Here is a 16,972-nt window from a genome sequence, read left to right as displayed (position 1 = left end):
TACAAGACCATTTTTTTTAGGGACCACCTCACATTTGAAGTCAGTTTGAGGGGTCTATATGGCTGAAAATACCCAAAAGTGACAACATTCTAAAAACTGCACCCCTCAAGGTACTCAAAACCACATTCAAGAAGTTTATTAACCCTTCAGGTGCTTCACAGCAGCAGAAGCAACATGGAAGGAAAAAATGAACATTTAACTTTTTAGTCACAAAAATTATCTTTTAGCAACAATTTTTTTATTTTCCCAATGGTAAAAGGAGAAACTGAACCACGAAAGTTGTTGTCCAATTTGTCCTGAGTACGCTGATACCTCATATGTGGGGGTAAACCACTGTTTGGGCGCACGGCAGGGCTTGGAAGGGAAGGAGCGCCATTTGACTTTTTGAATCAAAAATTGGCTCCACTCTTTAGCGGACACCATGTCACGTTTGGAGAGCCCCCGTGTGCCTAAAAATTGGAGCTCCCCCATTTTGGAAACTAGACGCCCCAAGGAACTTATCTAGATGCATAGTGAGCACTTTGAACCCCCAGGTGCTTCACAAATTGATCCGTAAAAATGAAAAAGTACTTTTTTTTCACAAAAAAATTCTTTTAGCCTCAATTTTTTCATTTTCACATGGGCAACAGGATAAAATGGATCCTAAAATGTATTGGGCAATTTCTCCTGAGTACATCAATACCTCACATGTGGGGGTAAACCACTGTTTGGGCACATGGTAAGGCTCGGAAGGGAAGGAGCGCCATTTGACTTTTTGAATGAAAAATTATTTCCATCGTTAGCGGACACCATGTCGCGTTTGGATAGCTCCTGTGTGCCTAAACATTGGCGCTCCCCCACAAGTGACCCCATTTTGGAAACTAGACCCCCCCAAGGAACTTATTTAGATGCCTAGTGAGCACTTTAAGGCTATGTGCACACGTAGGAAATGTGGTGCAGAATTTTCTGCACTAAAACTGCATCTGCAGATTTGATGCAGTTTCTGTGCAGTTTCTGTGCAGTACAATGTAAATGTAAATCAATGTGAAAAGAAAAAAGCTGTGCACATGGTTGTTGTGAATTCTGTGGCAGAGTTCACTCCTGTGGTCACAAGTGGTACTTCGGCTGATTCTCTCTGGGATCTTCCGTTTGTGGAGGAAAGTGGTACTGCAGCTTCTGAGTTTCCTCCCTCAGGTGATCTGGTGAGCTCGTTAGCTTCTTCTCTACTTAACTCCACCTGATGCTTTGATCCATGCTTCCTGTCAATGTTTCAGTGTGGGACTTGTTTTTTCCCTGGATCATTCCTGTGGCCTGCTGCTCTGCAAAGCTAAGTTTTGCTTTTGTTATTTTGTTGCTATTTTTCAGTCCAGCTTGCTTTATTGGTTTTTCTCGCCTGCTGGAAGCTCTGAGACGCAGAGGGACTACCTCCGTACCGTTAGTCGGTGCGGAGGGTCTTTTTGTCCCCTCTGCGTGGTTATTTATAGGTTTTTGTGCTGACCGCAAAGTTATCTTCCCTATCCTCGTTCTGTTCAGCTAGTCGGGCCTCACTTTGCTAAATCTGTTTCATCTCTATGTTTGTGTTTTCATCTTACTCACAGTCATTATATGTGGGGGGCTGCCTTTTCCTTTGGGGAATTTCTCTGAGGCAAGGTAGGCTTAATTTTCTATCTTCAGGACTAGCTAGTTTCTCAGGCTGTGACGAGGCGCCTAGGTTCTGGTCAGGAGCGCTCCACGGCTACCTTTAGTGTGGTTTGATAGGATCAGGGATTGCGGTCTGCAGAGTTCCCACGTCTCAGAGCTCGTTCTATTATTTTGGGTTATTGTCAGATCACTGTATGTGCTCTGACCTCCATGTCCATTGTGATTCTGAATTGCCTTTCAACACATGGTGCAGAAAAATCTGCTGCAGAAACGCTGCAGAACTGCACAAAAGAAGTGACATGCACTTCTTTGAAATCTGCAGCGTTTCTGCGCAGATTTTTCTGCACCATGTGCACAGCTTTTTTCTTTTCACATTGATTTACATTGTACTGTAAATCACAGTGCAGTTCTGCAGCGTTTCTGCAGCAGAAAAATCTGCTGCAGTTCTGCACCAATTCTGCACTAAATCTGCATCGTGTGCACATACCCTAAACCCTCAGGTGCTTCACAAATTGATCTGTAAAAATGAAAGTACTTTTTTTTCACAAAAAAATTATTTTCGCCTCAATTTTTTCATTTTCACATGGGCAGTAGGATAAAATGGATCATAAAATTTGTTGGGCAATTTCTCCCGAGTATGTCGATACCTCATATGTGGGGGTAAACCACTGTTTGGGAACTCGGCAGGGCTCGGAAGGGAAGGCGCGCCATTTGACTTTTTGAATGGAAAATTAGCTCCAATTGTTAGCGGACACCATGTCGCGTTTGGAGAGCCCCTGTGTGCCTAAACATTGGAGCTCCCCCACAAGTGACCCCATTTTGGAAACTAGACCCCCCAAGGAACTTATCTAGATGCATATTGAGCACTTTAAACCCCCAGGTGCTTCACAGAAGTTTATAACGCAGAGCCATGAAAATAAAAAATAATTTTTCTTTCCTCAAAAATGATTTTTTAGCCTGGAATTTCCTATTTTGCCAAGGATAATAGGAGAAATTGGACCCCAAATATTGTTGTCCAGTTTGTCCTGAGTACGCTGATACCCCATATGTGGGGGTAAACCACTGTTTGGGCGCACGGCAGGGCTCGGAAGGGATGGCACGCCATTTGGCTTTTTAAATGGTAAATTAGCTCCAATCATTAGCGGACACCATGTCACGTTTGGAGAGCCCCTGTGTGCCTAAACATTGGAGATCCCCCAGAAATGACACCATTTTGGAAACTAGACCCCCAAAGGAACTAATCTAGATGTGTGGTGAGGACTTTGAACCCCCAAGTGCTTCACAGAAGTTTATAACGCAGAGCCATGAAAATAAAAAAAAAAAATTATTTTCTCAAAAATGATCTTTTAGCCTGCAATTTTTTATTTTCCCAAGGGTAACAGGAGAAATTTGACCCCAAAAGTTGTTGTCCAGTTTCTCCTGAGTACGCTGATACCCCATATGTGGGGGTAAATCACTGTTTGGGCACATGCCGGGGCTCGGAAGTGAAGTAGTGACGTTTTGAAATGCAGACTTTGATGGAATGCTCTGTGGGCGTCACGTTGCGTTTGCAGAGCCCCTGATGTGCCTAAACAGTAGAAACCCCCCACAAGTGACCCCATTTTGGAAACTAGACCCCGAAAGGAACTTATCTAGATGTGTGGTGAGCACTTTGAACCCCCAAGCGCTTCATAGAAGTTTATAATGCAGAGCCGTGAAAATAATAAATACGTTTTCTTTCCTCAAAAATAATTATTTAGCCCAGAATTTTTTAATTTTCCCAAGGGTAACAGGAGAAATTTGACCCCAATATTTGTTGTCCAGTTTCTCCTGAGTACGGTGATACCCCATATGTGGGGGTAAACTACTGTTTGGGCACATGCCGGGGCTTGGAATTGAAGTAGTGACGTTTTGAAATGCAGACTTTGATGGAATGCTCTGCGGGCGTCACCTTGCGTTTGCAGAGCCCCTGATGTGCCTAAACAGTAGAAACCCCCCACAAGTGACCCCATTTTGGAAACTAGACCCCGAAAGGAACTTATCTAGATGTGTGGTGAGCACTTTGAACCCCCAAGTGCTTCACAGACGTTTACAACGCAGAGCCGTGAAAATAAAAAATCATTTTTCTTTCCTCAAAAATTATGTTTTAGCAAGCATTTTTTTAGATTCACAAGGGTAACAGGAGAAATTGGACCCCAGTAATTGTTGCGCAGTTTGTCCTGAGTATGCTGGTACCCCATATGTGGGGGTAAACCACTGTTTGGGCACACGTCAGGGCTCGGAAGTGAGGGAGCACCATTTGACTCTTTGAATATGAGATTGGCTGGAATCAATGGTGGCGCCATGTTGCGTTTGGAGACCCCTGATGTGCCTAAACAGTGGTAACCCCTCAATTCTAACTCCAACACTAACCCCCCCCACACCCCTAACCCTAATCCCAACTGTAGCCATAACACTAATCACAACCCTAACCACAACCCTAATTCCAACCCTAACCCTAAGGCTATGTGCCCACGTTGCGGATTCGTGTGAGATATTTCCGCACCATTTTTGAAAAATCCGCGGGTAAAAGGCACTGCGTTTTACCTGCGGATTTTCCGCGGATTTCCAGTGTTTTTTGTGCGGATTTCACCTGCGGATTCCTATTGAGGAACAGGTGTAAAACGCTGCGGAATCCGCACAAAGAATTGACATGCTGCGGAAAATACAATGCAGCGTTTCCGCACGGTATTTTCCGCACCATGGGCACAGCGGATTTGGTTTTTCATATGTTTACATGGTACTGTAAACCTGATGGAACACTGCTGCGAATCCGCAGCCAAATCCGCACCATGTGCACATAGCCTAATTCTAAAGGTATGTGCACACGCTGCGGAAAACGCTGCGGATCCGCAGCAGTTTCCCATGAGTTTACAGTTCAATGTAAACCTACGGGAAACAAAAATCGCTGCACACATGCTGCGGATAAACTGCACGGAAACGCAGCGGTTTACATTCCGCAGCATGTCACTTCTTTGTGCGGATTCCGCAGCGGTTTTACAACTGCTCCAATAGAAAATCGCAGTTGTAAAACCGCAGTGAAATGCGCAGAAAAAAACGCGGTAAATCCGCCATAAATCCGCAGCGGTTTAGCACTGCGGATTTATCAAATCCGCAGCGGAAAAATCCGCAGAGGACCAGAATACGTGTGCACATACCGAAACCCTACCCCTACCTCTAGCCCTACCCCTAGCCCTACCCCTACCCCTAACCCTATTCTAACATTAGTGGGAAAAAAAAAATTCTTTATTTTTTTATTGTCCCTACCTATGGGGGTGACAAAGGGGGGCGGGGGGGTCATTTATTATTTTTTTTATTTTGATCACTGAGATAGATTATATCTCAGTGATCAAAATGCACTTTGGAACGAATCTGCCGGCCGGCAGATTCGGCGGGCGCACTGCACATGCGCCCGCCATTTTGGAAGATGGCGGCGCCCAGGGAGAAGACGGACGGGACCCCGGCTGGATCGGTAAGTATGATGGGGTGGGGGGGGACCACGGGGGGGGGGGGGGGGTGAATCGGAGCACGGGGGGGGGGGCGTGGAACGGAGCACGGGGGGGTGGAACGGAGCACCGGGGGGGGGGTGGATCGGAGTGCAGGGGGGGTGATTGGAGCACGGGGGGAGCGGACAAGAGCACGGGGGGGAGCGGAGCACTGGACGGAGGGGAGCCGGAGCAGTGTACCGGCCAGATCGGGGGGCTGGGGGGGCGATCGGTGGGGTGGGGTGGGGGCACATTAGTATTTCCAGCCATGGCCGATGATATTTCAGCATCGGCCATGGCTGGATTGTAATATTTCACCCGTTATAATAGGTGAAATATTACAAATCGCTCTGATTGGCAGTTTCACTTTCAACAGCCAATCAGAGCGATCGTAGCCACGAGGGGGTGAAGCCACCCCCCCTGGGCTAAACTACCACTCCCCCTGTCCCTGCAGATCGGGTGAAATGGGAGTTAACCCTTTCACCCGATCTGCAGGGACGCGATCTTTCCATGACGCCACGTAGGCGTCATGGGTCGGATTGGCACCGACTTTCATGACGCCTACGTGGCGTCAAAGGCCGGGAAGGGGTTAAAAAAAGAACCTTGACATGTTTGGTATGTACAAACTCTTAATGACCTGTGGAATTGCACTAATTTTTCCAATTTCACAGCCTTTTTTATTTTTTTTCCCATTTTCTAGTACACTTTATGGCAAAAGTGTCATTCAAAACTACAACTCGTCCCGCAAAAAAATAAGCGGTCACATGGCCACATTGATGGAAAAATAAAGTTATGGCTTTGGGAAGGGGAGCAAGAAACTAAAAAAACCATGAAAAATCCAAGGTGCTGAAGGGGTTAAAAAAGGCTCTGCATGCACATTGCTACTCCATTCACATTCTATTGTCATTGGCTCTGACAGTCAAGTACATTGCTTGGCTGCCTCCGTCCCTTAGGCAATGTACCAAAGTGTGTGACCATCGCTCTTTAAAAGAGGGGCACCTGACTCCTATTGTGACTAGGGGGGTCCCAGCGATTGGGCTGGGTTCACATTGCCTTATGGCAGTATGTTAGATGGACTGTTACACCGCTGCATAACGCGGTGTAACGCAGTCTGTGAATGCTGCCATTAACCCCTATTATCGGGCGCATCGCCAACGCATGCCATAATTGGCATGCACTAGTGATGTGCCGTCATTCAGAGACGGAGCCTTGGACGCGGCTGCAGCATCTGAGGCTCCGTCACCGCTAGCACAGATGAATCATCTGTGCCAGCGGTATAGCATAGCGCAGTGGCGTGTATACTATATCGTTAACGCAGCCCGTCAACGCTATGTGTTGAACGGGCTGCTGTTACGCAGTCTGAACCTGGCCTTATTCATTTATGACATAATCCTGCACATGTGTAATAATTGTGGTTCATGGACCAGCCACTTTAAAGGGAAACTATCAGCAGATTTTTGCTATTTATTTTGAGCAGCATATAATGTAGGTTCAGAGAGCCTGATTTTATTTGCTCAGCAGCTTGCTATAGTTTTAATACAATCAGTGTTTAATCAACAGATTGGCAGCTTGCTGACAGTGTTCTCCGGAAGCTGCCTATCAGGGATGTGGGCGGGGTTTTACACAGCTCCGCATTACTGCAACAGCAGGAAAAACAGGGATTCTATCCTAACTACACCAAGCAGACCGGTAAGGCTTCTTTCACACTAGCGTCGGGCTCGGCCCGTCGCAGTGCGTCGGGCCGAGGTTACCGACGCTAGCGTTGCCTCCGCCGCACAACGGGTGCAGCGGATGCTGCTTTTCAGCGCATCCGCTGCCCCATTGTGAGGTGCGGGGAGGTGGGGGAGGAGTTCCGGCCACGCATGCGCGGTCGGAAAAGACGGTCCGTCGGCTGCAAATTTTTTTACATGGAACGTTTTTTGCGGCCGACGGTCGGCCGAAACACGGCGCAACCGTCGCGCGACGGTTGCGACGTGTGGCAATCCGTCGCAATGCGTCGCGTAATGTTAGTCAATGGAGAAAAAACGCATCCTGCAAACACTTTTGCAGGATGCGTTTTTTCTGCAAAACGACGCATTGTGACGGATTGCTGTTAACGCTAGTGTGAAAGTAGCCTAAGTGATACATGGCTGGAGTCAAAGTGTATCTGTCCTTATCAGGCTGCTCTCACATTTCATAGCAAAAACCTGCTGACAGATTCCTTTTAAGGCAGCTGTTCTTTGTTCACTTTGACATTTGTTACTAAGAGTTTTGCGCTTACGTGTTTATCAAATTGTTCTCATGTCAGAGTCCTAGAAGTACTTGAAGTCGCTGAAGATATGGAGATAGACATTCCTCATATCTGGCTGTACTTAGCCGAACTCATCAGTCCAGTCTTGATGGAGGGAGGAATCCCAATGGGAGAGTTGTTCAGGTAATGCACAAATTCAGTTTGTTGGATGTTGATTTTCTGTCTGGTGTGGATCTTACAATAAAGGTTTCTTGTATTTTTAGAGAGTTGACCAAACCATTAATTGCCATTGGGAAGGCTGGTGTGCTGCTAGCAGAGATCCTCGGTTTGCAGTGTAAAGGAATGGTGAGTCTTCTGCCACTAAATTTGGCAGACTATTAGATCTTTCAGACTCTTGTAACCACCTTGTTTCCGTTTCAGTCCCATAAGAAAGCGGGTGCCCTGTGGCAGGAATCGGGTCTAAGCTGGAACGAGTTCTTGTCAAAAGATGAGGATCTGAACAAGTTTATCAGCGACAATGTAAGGATGTAGAAAACCAGCCGTCCTATTTCTGCACTTATCCGTGTGTTTCCTGTTTACCGTGGCGTCTGTAAGCTATGGATTAAGGTAACAGCATCCTTACCTTGTTCTTTCTCATTGCAGAAACTTGAATACACATTAGGAGAGGAGTCCGAGACGCCCAGTAAGAAGGACATCTCCCCAGCTGAGCTTGAAAAAATGCTCTCTAAACTATTAAAAGAGAACTGTAGTAACCAGAAGATATTTGACTGGATAGAAGTAAGAATGGAAGAGAAGCTATTTTGCCTTTTTTTTTTATAATTGTAAATCGATAACATCCGTCCTCTTCTCGCGTGTAAAAGAATTCTCCGGGAAATCCCAGCATGTTAGACATGAGCTGGACTTATTTGTACACAACCAGATCCATTATGACATGAGTAAAGGAAACGCAGCATGCGGTAACCATGTCACACCATACGGTCTGTCTGTACGTCAGAAACAGATCTGTGGCATAACTGATGTGAACACATTGATTGTTATGGGGTTCTATTATGTAAGCAGAATGTAGGAGACAGTACTTCAACGTTCAGTTGCAAGTGTGAAAGGCTTTATTTCACTTTTTACAATTGATGATTGATAGTAACGACCATATCCTCTTGGAACCCAGGCCAAACCTCTCTCAAGTGGAATTATCAGCCCCAATTTTTTTTCATAAACTCAATTAAGTTTCCGTGTTTAGAACATAAAAAAAATGCAGCATGTAATACATCAGTTCCAAAGCTGCCACCTAACTGAAACCAGGCGGTCTCCAAAATAAATGGGGCTCCCTCTGCTCCCATTTGCATTAGTTAAGCAATTCATCCCTTTTTTTTTTTTTAAAGATTAAATACATTTCTCATCTGAAATCCGATTAAAATTGAGAACGTAGCCTAACAAAGGGGCAAGCGCTTAGTTCACTTCTGCATCTGATTTACAAACTGGTTAATAAAATGATTTCTTATGAAGCTGTCGGAAGCTTTGGAATAACCATTTGACTCCTCTCTTCCCACAGGCCAGCTTGTCCGATCAACAGTTGTCATCAAATACATTTATCAGAACGCTCATGGGTTCTGTTTGCAACTCTGCTATTATCTGTAAGTGTGGGACTTTAGATGTTGTCTCATGCTTGGGTTTAAAGACATTTATTAGTAGCGTCTGAAAATGACTTTTTTAATTTATTTATTTTTTTTAGTTGAGAATCCTTGTAGAGTCGATGTTAACGTGATCCACACCAGAGCCAAGCTGCTTCAAAAATACTTTAACAATGAAACCAAGGAACTACAAGCTCTGTACGCCTTGCAAGCTCTTGTTGTGAAGCTTGATCAGCCCCCTAGTAAGTTGCCATTTTTTTAATTGGGATGTGGGATTGGTTAGGTGGCAGGTGCAGATGTGAAAGTGCAATCATTAATCTGTTATTGGTCGCATCAGAGACCATATTGAACATGCATCATTAGGTCTTTGACCCCACATAGGAAACTGTAGAAATAACAGCATACTAAACGGGTACCAACAAACTGCAGGATTCATTTTGACTTGCTCTTTGTAACGTACAGTCACTCATGATAAGCGAGGAGGAGATCTTAAAAGCACTTGAAAGGAGTATGTCCAAATTCAGTTTCTGAATTTTAGAATACTTCACCAAAAATGTGGTGTTTTTTTTCTCTTGGGTATGTGTGTGTACATGGTCACACCCATTACACCTGCTAACCCCTTCACGACCTTTGACGTACCCATGGTTGAATAGTGCTGCCTGACCTTGACATGCTGATCGCGCAGGAGCTGTGCCTGCACGAACGCCACTGGGAACTCGGCTTAAGTTGAAGGGACCTGGCTCTGACAGCTAGGAGCTGGCCTCTGAGCGACGACATCGGGAGAGCCTGATCGTTGCTATGGCAACCCAAGGTCATCCTGACCATCTCCAGTCCGCCAGCTTCGGCAAGCCTGTTGGACCATGCCAGACGCATGGTCTAAGAGGTGTCTGTCAGTGCAGCACTGATAAGTATAATGCATTGCCATCGATCAGAGTAAAAAATGTAGTTAGTCCTATAGAGGGACAAAGTAAAAAAATATGCATTTAAAAAAAAATCACTAAAAAAACTTTATTTTTTTCTTAAACATGATACCAATAAAAACACATATGAAAAAAAATAAGTACATGTTTGGTATCGCCACCTCTAGAACAACTCTACATGTAAAACTGTCACTCTGTATAACCCTTTCAGTGAACACCGTAAAAAAATAATAAAACAAAGTGGCAACAAACTTTGCATTTTCATCATCTTGGTGAACAAAAAGTTGAATAAAATGCGATCAAAAAGTCGAATTGAAGTAAAATGGTATTTTTGAAAACACCATCTTGTCCGGCATTAAAACAAGGTGCCATATAGCTCCATCAGCAGAAAAATGTTCGCTCTCAGAATAACACGAAACAAAATAGTTTTTATCATGTAAAGCTGTCAAAACATAAAAAAGATATAAATGTGGTATCGCTGTAATCATACTGACCCGCAGAATAAAGCGGTCTTAATCAATTTTACCACACAGTCAACAGCATTAAAAAAAAATGTTGCTCGATTTTTGTTCATTCTGCCTCCAAAAAATCTGGACAGAAAGCAATAAAAAAAAAAGTTGTGCCTGAAAATATTACCAATAAAAACGTCTACTAATCCCGCAAAAAAAATATCAAGTCTATCAACAGAAATGTAGAAAAATTATAGCTCTTAAAATATGGCTATGCAAAAACTTGTTTTTGCAATAAAGAGCGTCTTTGTTTGTGACAGTAGCCAAACATAAAAACTCGATATAAATCTGGTATCCCTGTAATCGTACCGACCCGAAGTATAAAGTCATCTAATCACTTATACCGCACTAGGAACGCTGTAAACAATTCTTCACCTGCTGTTGATTTTTGCATTCTGCCTCCCAAAGATCGTAGTAAGGCTCTGCGCACATTTATCCTGCGCTCTACGCTGAGCGCTTACACTAGGGTTTTCCTGAGATATGCGATTTAGACGGAAACATCGGCACCACTCTGGGCAGTGAGGGTCGAGTGTCAACTGTGATGTTCGCTGAACACCAAACGGTGATCGCACCCAGAAGAAGGGATCACCATGGCGTACATAGACTTCATTGGACGGGAAGTACTTCCCTTCCATAACGTCTGTTTATATACTTCAAATGTCCTGAAGGAGTTAAAGCACCACCCCAATTTTTTGTTTTGTTTTTTTAATTTTAGTGCTGGAGTGGTGCTTTTAATCTAAGGTCTCTGCCCCGAATCTTAAACTTACCCTCAACCATTACACCTTTTTACCTACTATTGCCACTGATCATATTGGTCTGCAGCAGTTTGTGACCTGCCACATTTCCCCAGTGTTTGCTGGGACAAGCCAGAGGTGTCTTTTCAATGCAAGTCTATGAGCTCCTCGAGCTGCGCTTTCATAGACTTGCATTAAGAGCTTGGGACCTTTACTTTTGACAAAGCGTTTGAAAAAAAAACAAACGCTGGTGTGGTTCTTTAAGTGCAAGGAGAATTTCTGTACAGGGCGGGAGGATGTGATGGCGTGATATTAAAGAATGAACATATAGTAAAAGAGCTGTTAGCTGTGTTTTACATTTGTGTAACGTACTAACCAGTGTTGTGTTCTCTCATAGACCTCTTAAGGATGTTCTTTGATGCGTTATATGACGAGGATGTGATAAAGGAAGAACCATTTTACAAGTGGGAATCTAGCAAGGACGCATCGGAGCAGCAAGGCAAAGGTGTCGCCCTAAAATCAGTCACAGCCTTCTTCACATGGTTGCGAGAAGCAGAGGATGAATCGGACACTGATCACAAGGACTAGAAATTTGCCTTTATGCTTGCTCTCATTTTCTTTGGGGCTTCCAGTTTTTTTTTTTTTTTGTTTTGTTTTTTTTCCCCCAGCAGACTTTTAACAAAGAAACACATGAATCCCAATGATTTTGCATTTGTGAGAATGTATTGACTCTTTGCTGAATGATAAAGCCTGACAGAGGGTGGGAGGTAACCTAGCACCTGGTATTTGCAGGCAGTTGATAGAAGCCTTGGCCACACGGGCAGTCGGCAATGGTTGTTTTATTTTTTTTCTGTTAATGCAACAATCTCTTGGGGTTTCACTTAGTAAGTATACAGAATACTTGAGGTATTTTGGGACTGCTGAAAGAAGGGTGGAAAGCTGTTCCCCCTACATCACATAAGTGGGGGGTACACAGGCAGTCCTTTCACTTGTGCAGACTTTTTTTTGTTTTTCCTCCTCCCTTTTCCTGAAGAGCAGTTGGAGCCTTCATGCTTCAGTGGGACGGAGCACTCGAGCTTCTGTATTGCTCTTTATGGCTGAAATATAGATATATAAATATATATATATAAATATATATAATTATTACAAATTGTTTCTGGTTTGAAGATGGCAGCAAGCCATTTTTGAATCGTGTGTTTTGTTCTCCAGTTCATACTGGGGTTCAGGACACTGACCGAATACATTTTTTTTTTTCCCTTCAATAAAACAATGAACTTCTAATTGATCTGTAATAATTCATGGATTTTTTTTCTTTTTATCAGATCTCCCTTCTGAGTGGAGTAGATCATTTTATTTCTATTCAGATCACCATGTGTTGAAAAGAGGCGACTCTCAACCCTAGCAAATTCTGTATTTATAGAGAAAGCAAAGCCTTTTGGTTATTTGTCCTTCCAAATGTTTTGGAGGTTCTTGTAATTATTAAACCAAGTAAGAATGAAATTTGTAAATACTTTTTGCTTTCTTTATTAAGTATTTAATGATTCTGACATACAAAACTTCCCCAGAACCTCTTTTCACAGAAACTGGAAATAAATGAGAACCTTACATTATGCGTCTTGTATTTCTGTGTGCTAATTAGGCCTCAGACTTCCATATTGGTACATGGATCATGAACACAATCCCCATGTTCTAAAGTTTAATTTGTTATTTTTTTATTTTATTTTTTTACTGCTAGAAATAATTCAATCATGATTTCATGGAACCTTATTTCATGAGAAATGAAGAAGTTTGTTTCAAATATGCCTAGGTAATTAAGATCTAGCATATATTTAGAGGTTAACTGGAGAAGGATACTTATGTGTTACTTATTAAAGGGGCTCTCCACCTTTGAGAACAATTTTGTTTCTTAAATGCATCTTTCTCCTTCGCCACATTGGGGGACACAGGACCATGGGTGTATGCTGCTGCCACTAGGAGGCTGACACTAAGTTGAGACAAAAAAAGTTAGCTCCTCCCCTGCAGTATACACCCTAATGCTGGCTTCCAGAGACCCAGTTCAAGCTTAGTGTCCGTAGGAGGCACATTGGATTTAAACCTTCTTTCTCCTTCGCCTCATTGGGGGACACAGACCGTGGTGTATGCTGCTGCCACTAGGAGGCTGACACTGATAAAGAAAGTTCGCTCCTGCAGTATACACCCTCCTGCCGGCTCTCAGCTAACCAGTTCTTGCTTAGTGTCTGTAGGAGGCACATGGGTCTGTTTCAGATCCCAACATTTTTATTTTACCTTTTACTTTTTTGTAAATTTTAATTTTTTAATTAACGGAGTGAAGGGGGCGACTGTTCCTTTCAAGGTTCTGATCTCCCCCCTAACCATCAACAGGCAAGCACGGCGAGTATACCTCCCCGTACCCTCTCCTGCGACGTGGGAAGCCATGCCTGAGCTCACTTCAGGGGAGACGGGTTCCTTTCATGGTCCCAATCTCCCCACACCAGCAGCAGGCGACCACATGGAGTGTCGCCTCCATGTATCCTCTCCTGGAGCCAGGCCTAATGCCGGACAACTGGCCCTGTCCACCCGGGTCTGAACTCTGTGGATGTACAGAGGCCACTCTCTATGGCGTCCGAGCAGCCCCCACTGTCCCACCACTGTTAAAGCGGATGGCACAAGGAGGCGGACGGTTCCTCTCCACCTCCCTAACAAAGAGATGATGGATTGAGGTTTATCCCTGCACCGTCCACGCTGCACAGAACAGTGCTGAAACCCACATCCGTGGGGCTCCATGCCAGGACGTGCATCAATGGTGAGTGGATCCATCTTCAGTGGGATATTCACATGCTGACAGGCAGCCTCAGCCGCTTCCCTGTGGCCCACCTCCCTGAGGTAACGCTCCAGTCGGCTGCAAAAATTTAGCCCCCTGCTTCGGCCGATGTGTAGGCCGCATCCCGGAAGCCTCACCTGCACTATGGCGCCCTAAGGCGGCTCCGCCTGCTTTTCTGGCGCTTCTCGCCTGGAACGCCCCTTACTTCTACCGCTGGTGTCACCTGCCGGCTACAGAAATTTAGGCCCAGGCTTGGGCCTATTCAACATAGTGTCCGTGGCTCTGGCTCCAGAATTGGCGCTTCTCGCTCTCTGCAAGATTTTTATCAACTCTGCAACTCCCCGTTGGCCATCTTGGTCCACCTGGCCGGCCCAAGCTGGGACGGCGGTTTCTGCATTAAAGGGGCACATCGACTCTACATCAGTACCTGACCAGTCCCTCGACAAGTATAAAGGCACAATGACCAGTATTCCCTGGTCTTAAAGGTGCATGTCCAGTATTCCTTGGTCTTAAAGGCGCATGTCCAGTATTCTCTGGTCTTAAAAGCGTATGACCTGTATTCCCTGGTCTTAAAGGCACATGACCAGTATTCCCTGGTCTTAAAGGTGCATGACCAGTATTCTCTGGTATTAAAGGGGCATGACCAGTATTCTCTGGTCTTAAAGGGGCATGACCAGTATTCCCTGGTCTTAAAGGCGCATGACCAGTATTCTCTGGTATTAAAGGCGCATGACCAGTATTCCCTGGTCTTAAAGGCTTATCCCTGGTCTTAAAGGGCATGACCAGTATTCCCTGGTCTTAAAGGTGCATCCCTGGTCTTAAAGGCGCATGACTAGTATTCCCTGGTCTTAAAGGTGCATGTCCAGTATTCCTTGGTCTTAAAGGCGCATGTCCAGTATTCTCTGGTCTTAAAGGCGCACGACCAGTATTCCCTGGTCTTAAAAGCGTATGACCTGTATTCCCTGGTCTTAAAGGCACATGACCAGTATTCCCTGGTCTTAAAGGTGCATGACCAGTATTCTCTGGTCTTAAAGGCGCATGACCAGTATTCTCTGGTATTAAAGGGGCATGACCAGTATTCTCTGGTCTTAAAGGGGCATGACCAGTATTCCCTGGTCTTAAAGGCGCATGACCAGTATTCTCTGGTATTAAAGGCGCATGACCAGTATTCCCTGGTCTTAAAGGCTCATCCCTGGTCTTAAAGGCGCATGACTAGTATTCCCTGGTCTTAAGGGTGCATGATCAATCTGAGGAGCCCTCCGCCGCCAACCCCAGCTTACCCCAGAGTACCTAGTTCCCCTCAGTGGACTTAGTCACTGACCGAAATCCATGGTTCTCTGACCAAGAGATTGAATCCCTCCGTGTACACTCTGTGGCTTGGGGTGCTCGCAGGACCGATATACATGGTCCCTGTCCTACATGGGAGCCTTCGGCTAGCAGGGGCCGCAAGTATTATAGAAACGTACAGGTGTCTAGAAACATACAGGCATCTAGAAAATGGAAGTTTTTGTTTCCTGCTCCCTCACCAATGACTTGATGACAACAAGTCTCTGAATATGGATCGGTTATTGACTGAACTTGCCAGAGCTTCAGAGAAGAGTAACCAATCTCGGTACATTGACGAAGACTCTGGCTCTGCTCTAGACTACACACTGTCCCTCATAAGGTGACTAAACTCCCTCGTAGAGCATTTGCATTCAGTCTGGATAAGCGATTCACTGAACAGAAGCCTCTACGTGGGATGCCAGTTTCCTCTCTGCACCAGGCCTAACGCCAGACAACCTGTCCTGTCCACCCAGAGACCTGAACTCTGGATGTACAAAGGCTCCCTTTTTGGCGTACGAGCACCCCCCTCTGCATCACCACTATTTAGCGGATGATGCAAGAAGCCGGACAATTCCTCTCCACTTCCCTGGTAAGAGGTTGATGAATCGAGGGTTCCTAATTTTTATCTCTGCACCGTCAAAAGAGAGCGGCGATGGCAAGAGACTATCTGACCTGCTGGATGCATCCACGCATTCTGCCACTGGGCAGATTAACCGGGTAGAATCTCCTGTGGTATACCTATTAGTATACCCGCCCGATGTATCATCAGTTAAAAATACCACGGGCTGTCAGATAGCAAATCTGGTTCGTTGCGGCTTCGGGTTCAGCGCTCTATCCTCCCTAGCCGCCACATGGATTGCTAGAGCAATAGTCTCCTGGCTGGAGACCTTAACTACCTTGATTCACACCAGTAACAACTGGCCAATCAAATCTTTTGAGCGAGAGACTGACAAGATCTAAGCGATCTTGGTTCCAAAAAGGAACGAAAAGTAACACCGACCCTGGACCTCACACTTCTAACAACCTTTGACATGGTCCTCCTTCGGATGGAGTTCCTCTGCTCAGCCGTTACTTCAACAGAAAAAGGTGCAGTTTTCAGCATCAATCGACATTCGGGATGCTTACCCTCCAAAAATTCCTTCGCTTTTCCATTCGAGAACAGCATTTTCAAGTCACAACCTTGTCCTTCGGCCTTGCTTCCGCACCGAGTGTTCGCAAGGGTCATGGTGGATGTCATGTTTCTCTTGCATCCTTGAGGGGTGCTCGTCCTGCCCTGTTTGGTCGACTGTCTAGCCGCCCTTCCAGGACTACGCTGAGTCGTCTATATCACTTGCGATACCCTCCCACCTGGACTGGCAGCTAAACTTAGACAAGTTCTCATTTCCAGCCCAGCAGATATCCTTTGAGGATGATCCTGCATACTTCCAGAAGGATGGTAATTCCCCCTCATGACAAGGTCACGGCCCTTCAACAGGGAGCTCGCGCACTTGATTACTCATCCCCTCTTTTCATTCAATTTGCTAGGAGGGTTCTGAGGAAAAATGGTGACAATGGAAGCAGTTTCCTTCGCTCGGCTCGTTTTCAGCAAGTCTGACACTTTCAGACGATAGTCTCTGAGCTCCTTCATCCAGAGCCTTTCTCCCTGTTCAGTGGTTATTAGTAACTACCAATGCCAGTCTTC

At 45.2% G+C, this 16,972-nt stretch overlaps 1 protein-coding gene across 2 annotated transcripts in view; it reads left to right on the top strand.

Annotated features, from left to right (window-relative positions):
• EIF4G1 (eukaryotic translation initiation factor 4 gamma 1) overlaps positions 1 to 11,879 on the top strand; it is a 91,651-nt gene extending 79,772 nt beyond the window's left edge. For both annotated transcript variants that reach the window (XM_069726946.1, XM_069726947.1), the window contains exons 25-31: positions 7,411 to 7,536; positions 7,617 to 7,698; positions 7,774 to 7,872; positions 7,996 to 8,130; positions 8,903 to 8,984; positions 9,083 to 9,223; positions 11,542 to 11,879. In XM_069726946.1, the coding sequence (XP_069583047.1) occupies positions 7,411 to 7,536; positions 7,617 to 7,698; positions 7,774 to 7,872; positions 7,996 to 8,130; positions 8,903 to 8,984; positions 9,083 to 9,223; positions 11,542 to 11,732 (856 nt within the window). In that variant the 3' untranslated portion in view covers positions 11,733 to 11,879. The remainder of the gene's footprint in view (positions 1 to 7,410; positions 7,537 to 7,616; positions 7,699 to 7,773; positions 7,873 to 7,995; positions 8,131 to 8,902; positions 8,985 to 9,082; positions 9,224 to 11,541) is intronic.
• Positions 11,880 to 16,972: the final 5,093 nt, after the last annotated feature.

This window comes from Ranitomeya imitator, chromosome 5 (assembly GCF_032444005.1).
Source record: "Ranitomeya imitator isolate aRanImi1 chromosome 5, aRanImi1.pri, whole genome shotgun sequence".
Taxonomy (NCBI): Eukaryota; Metazoa; Chordata; class Amphibia; order Anura; family Dendrobatidae; genus Ranitomeya; species Ranitomeya imitator.
Note: the sequence above shows the minus strand (reverse complement) of the source record. Positions and strands in the feature narration are given on the sequence as shown.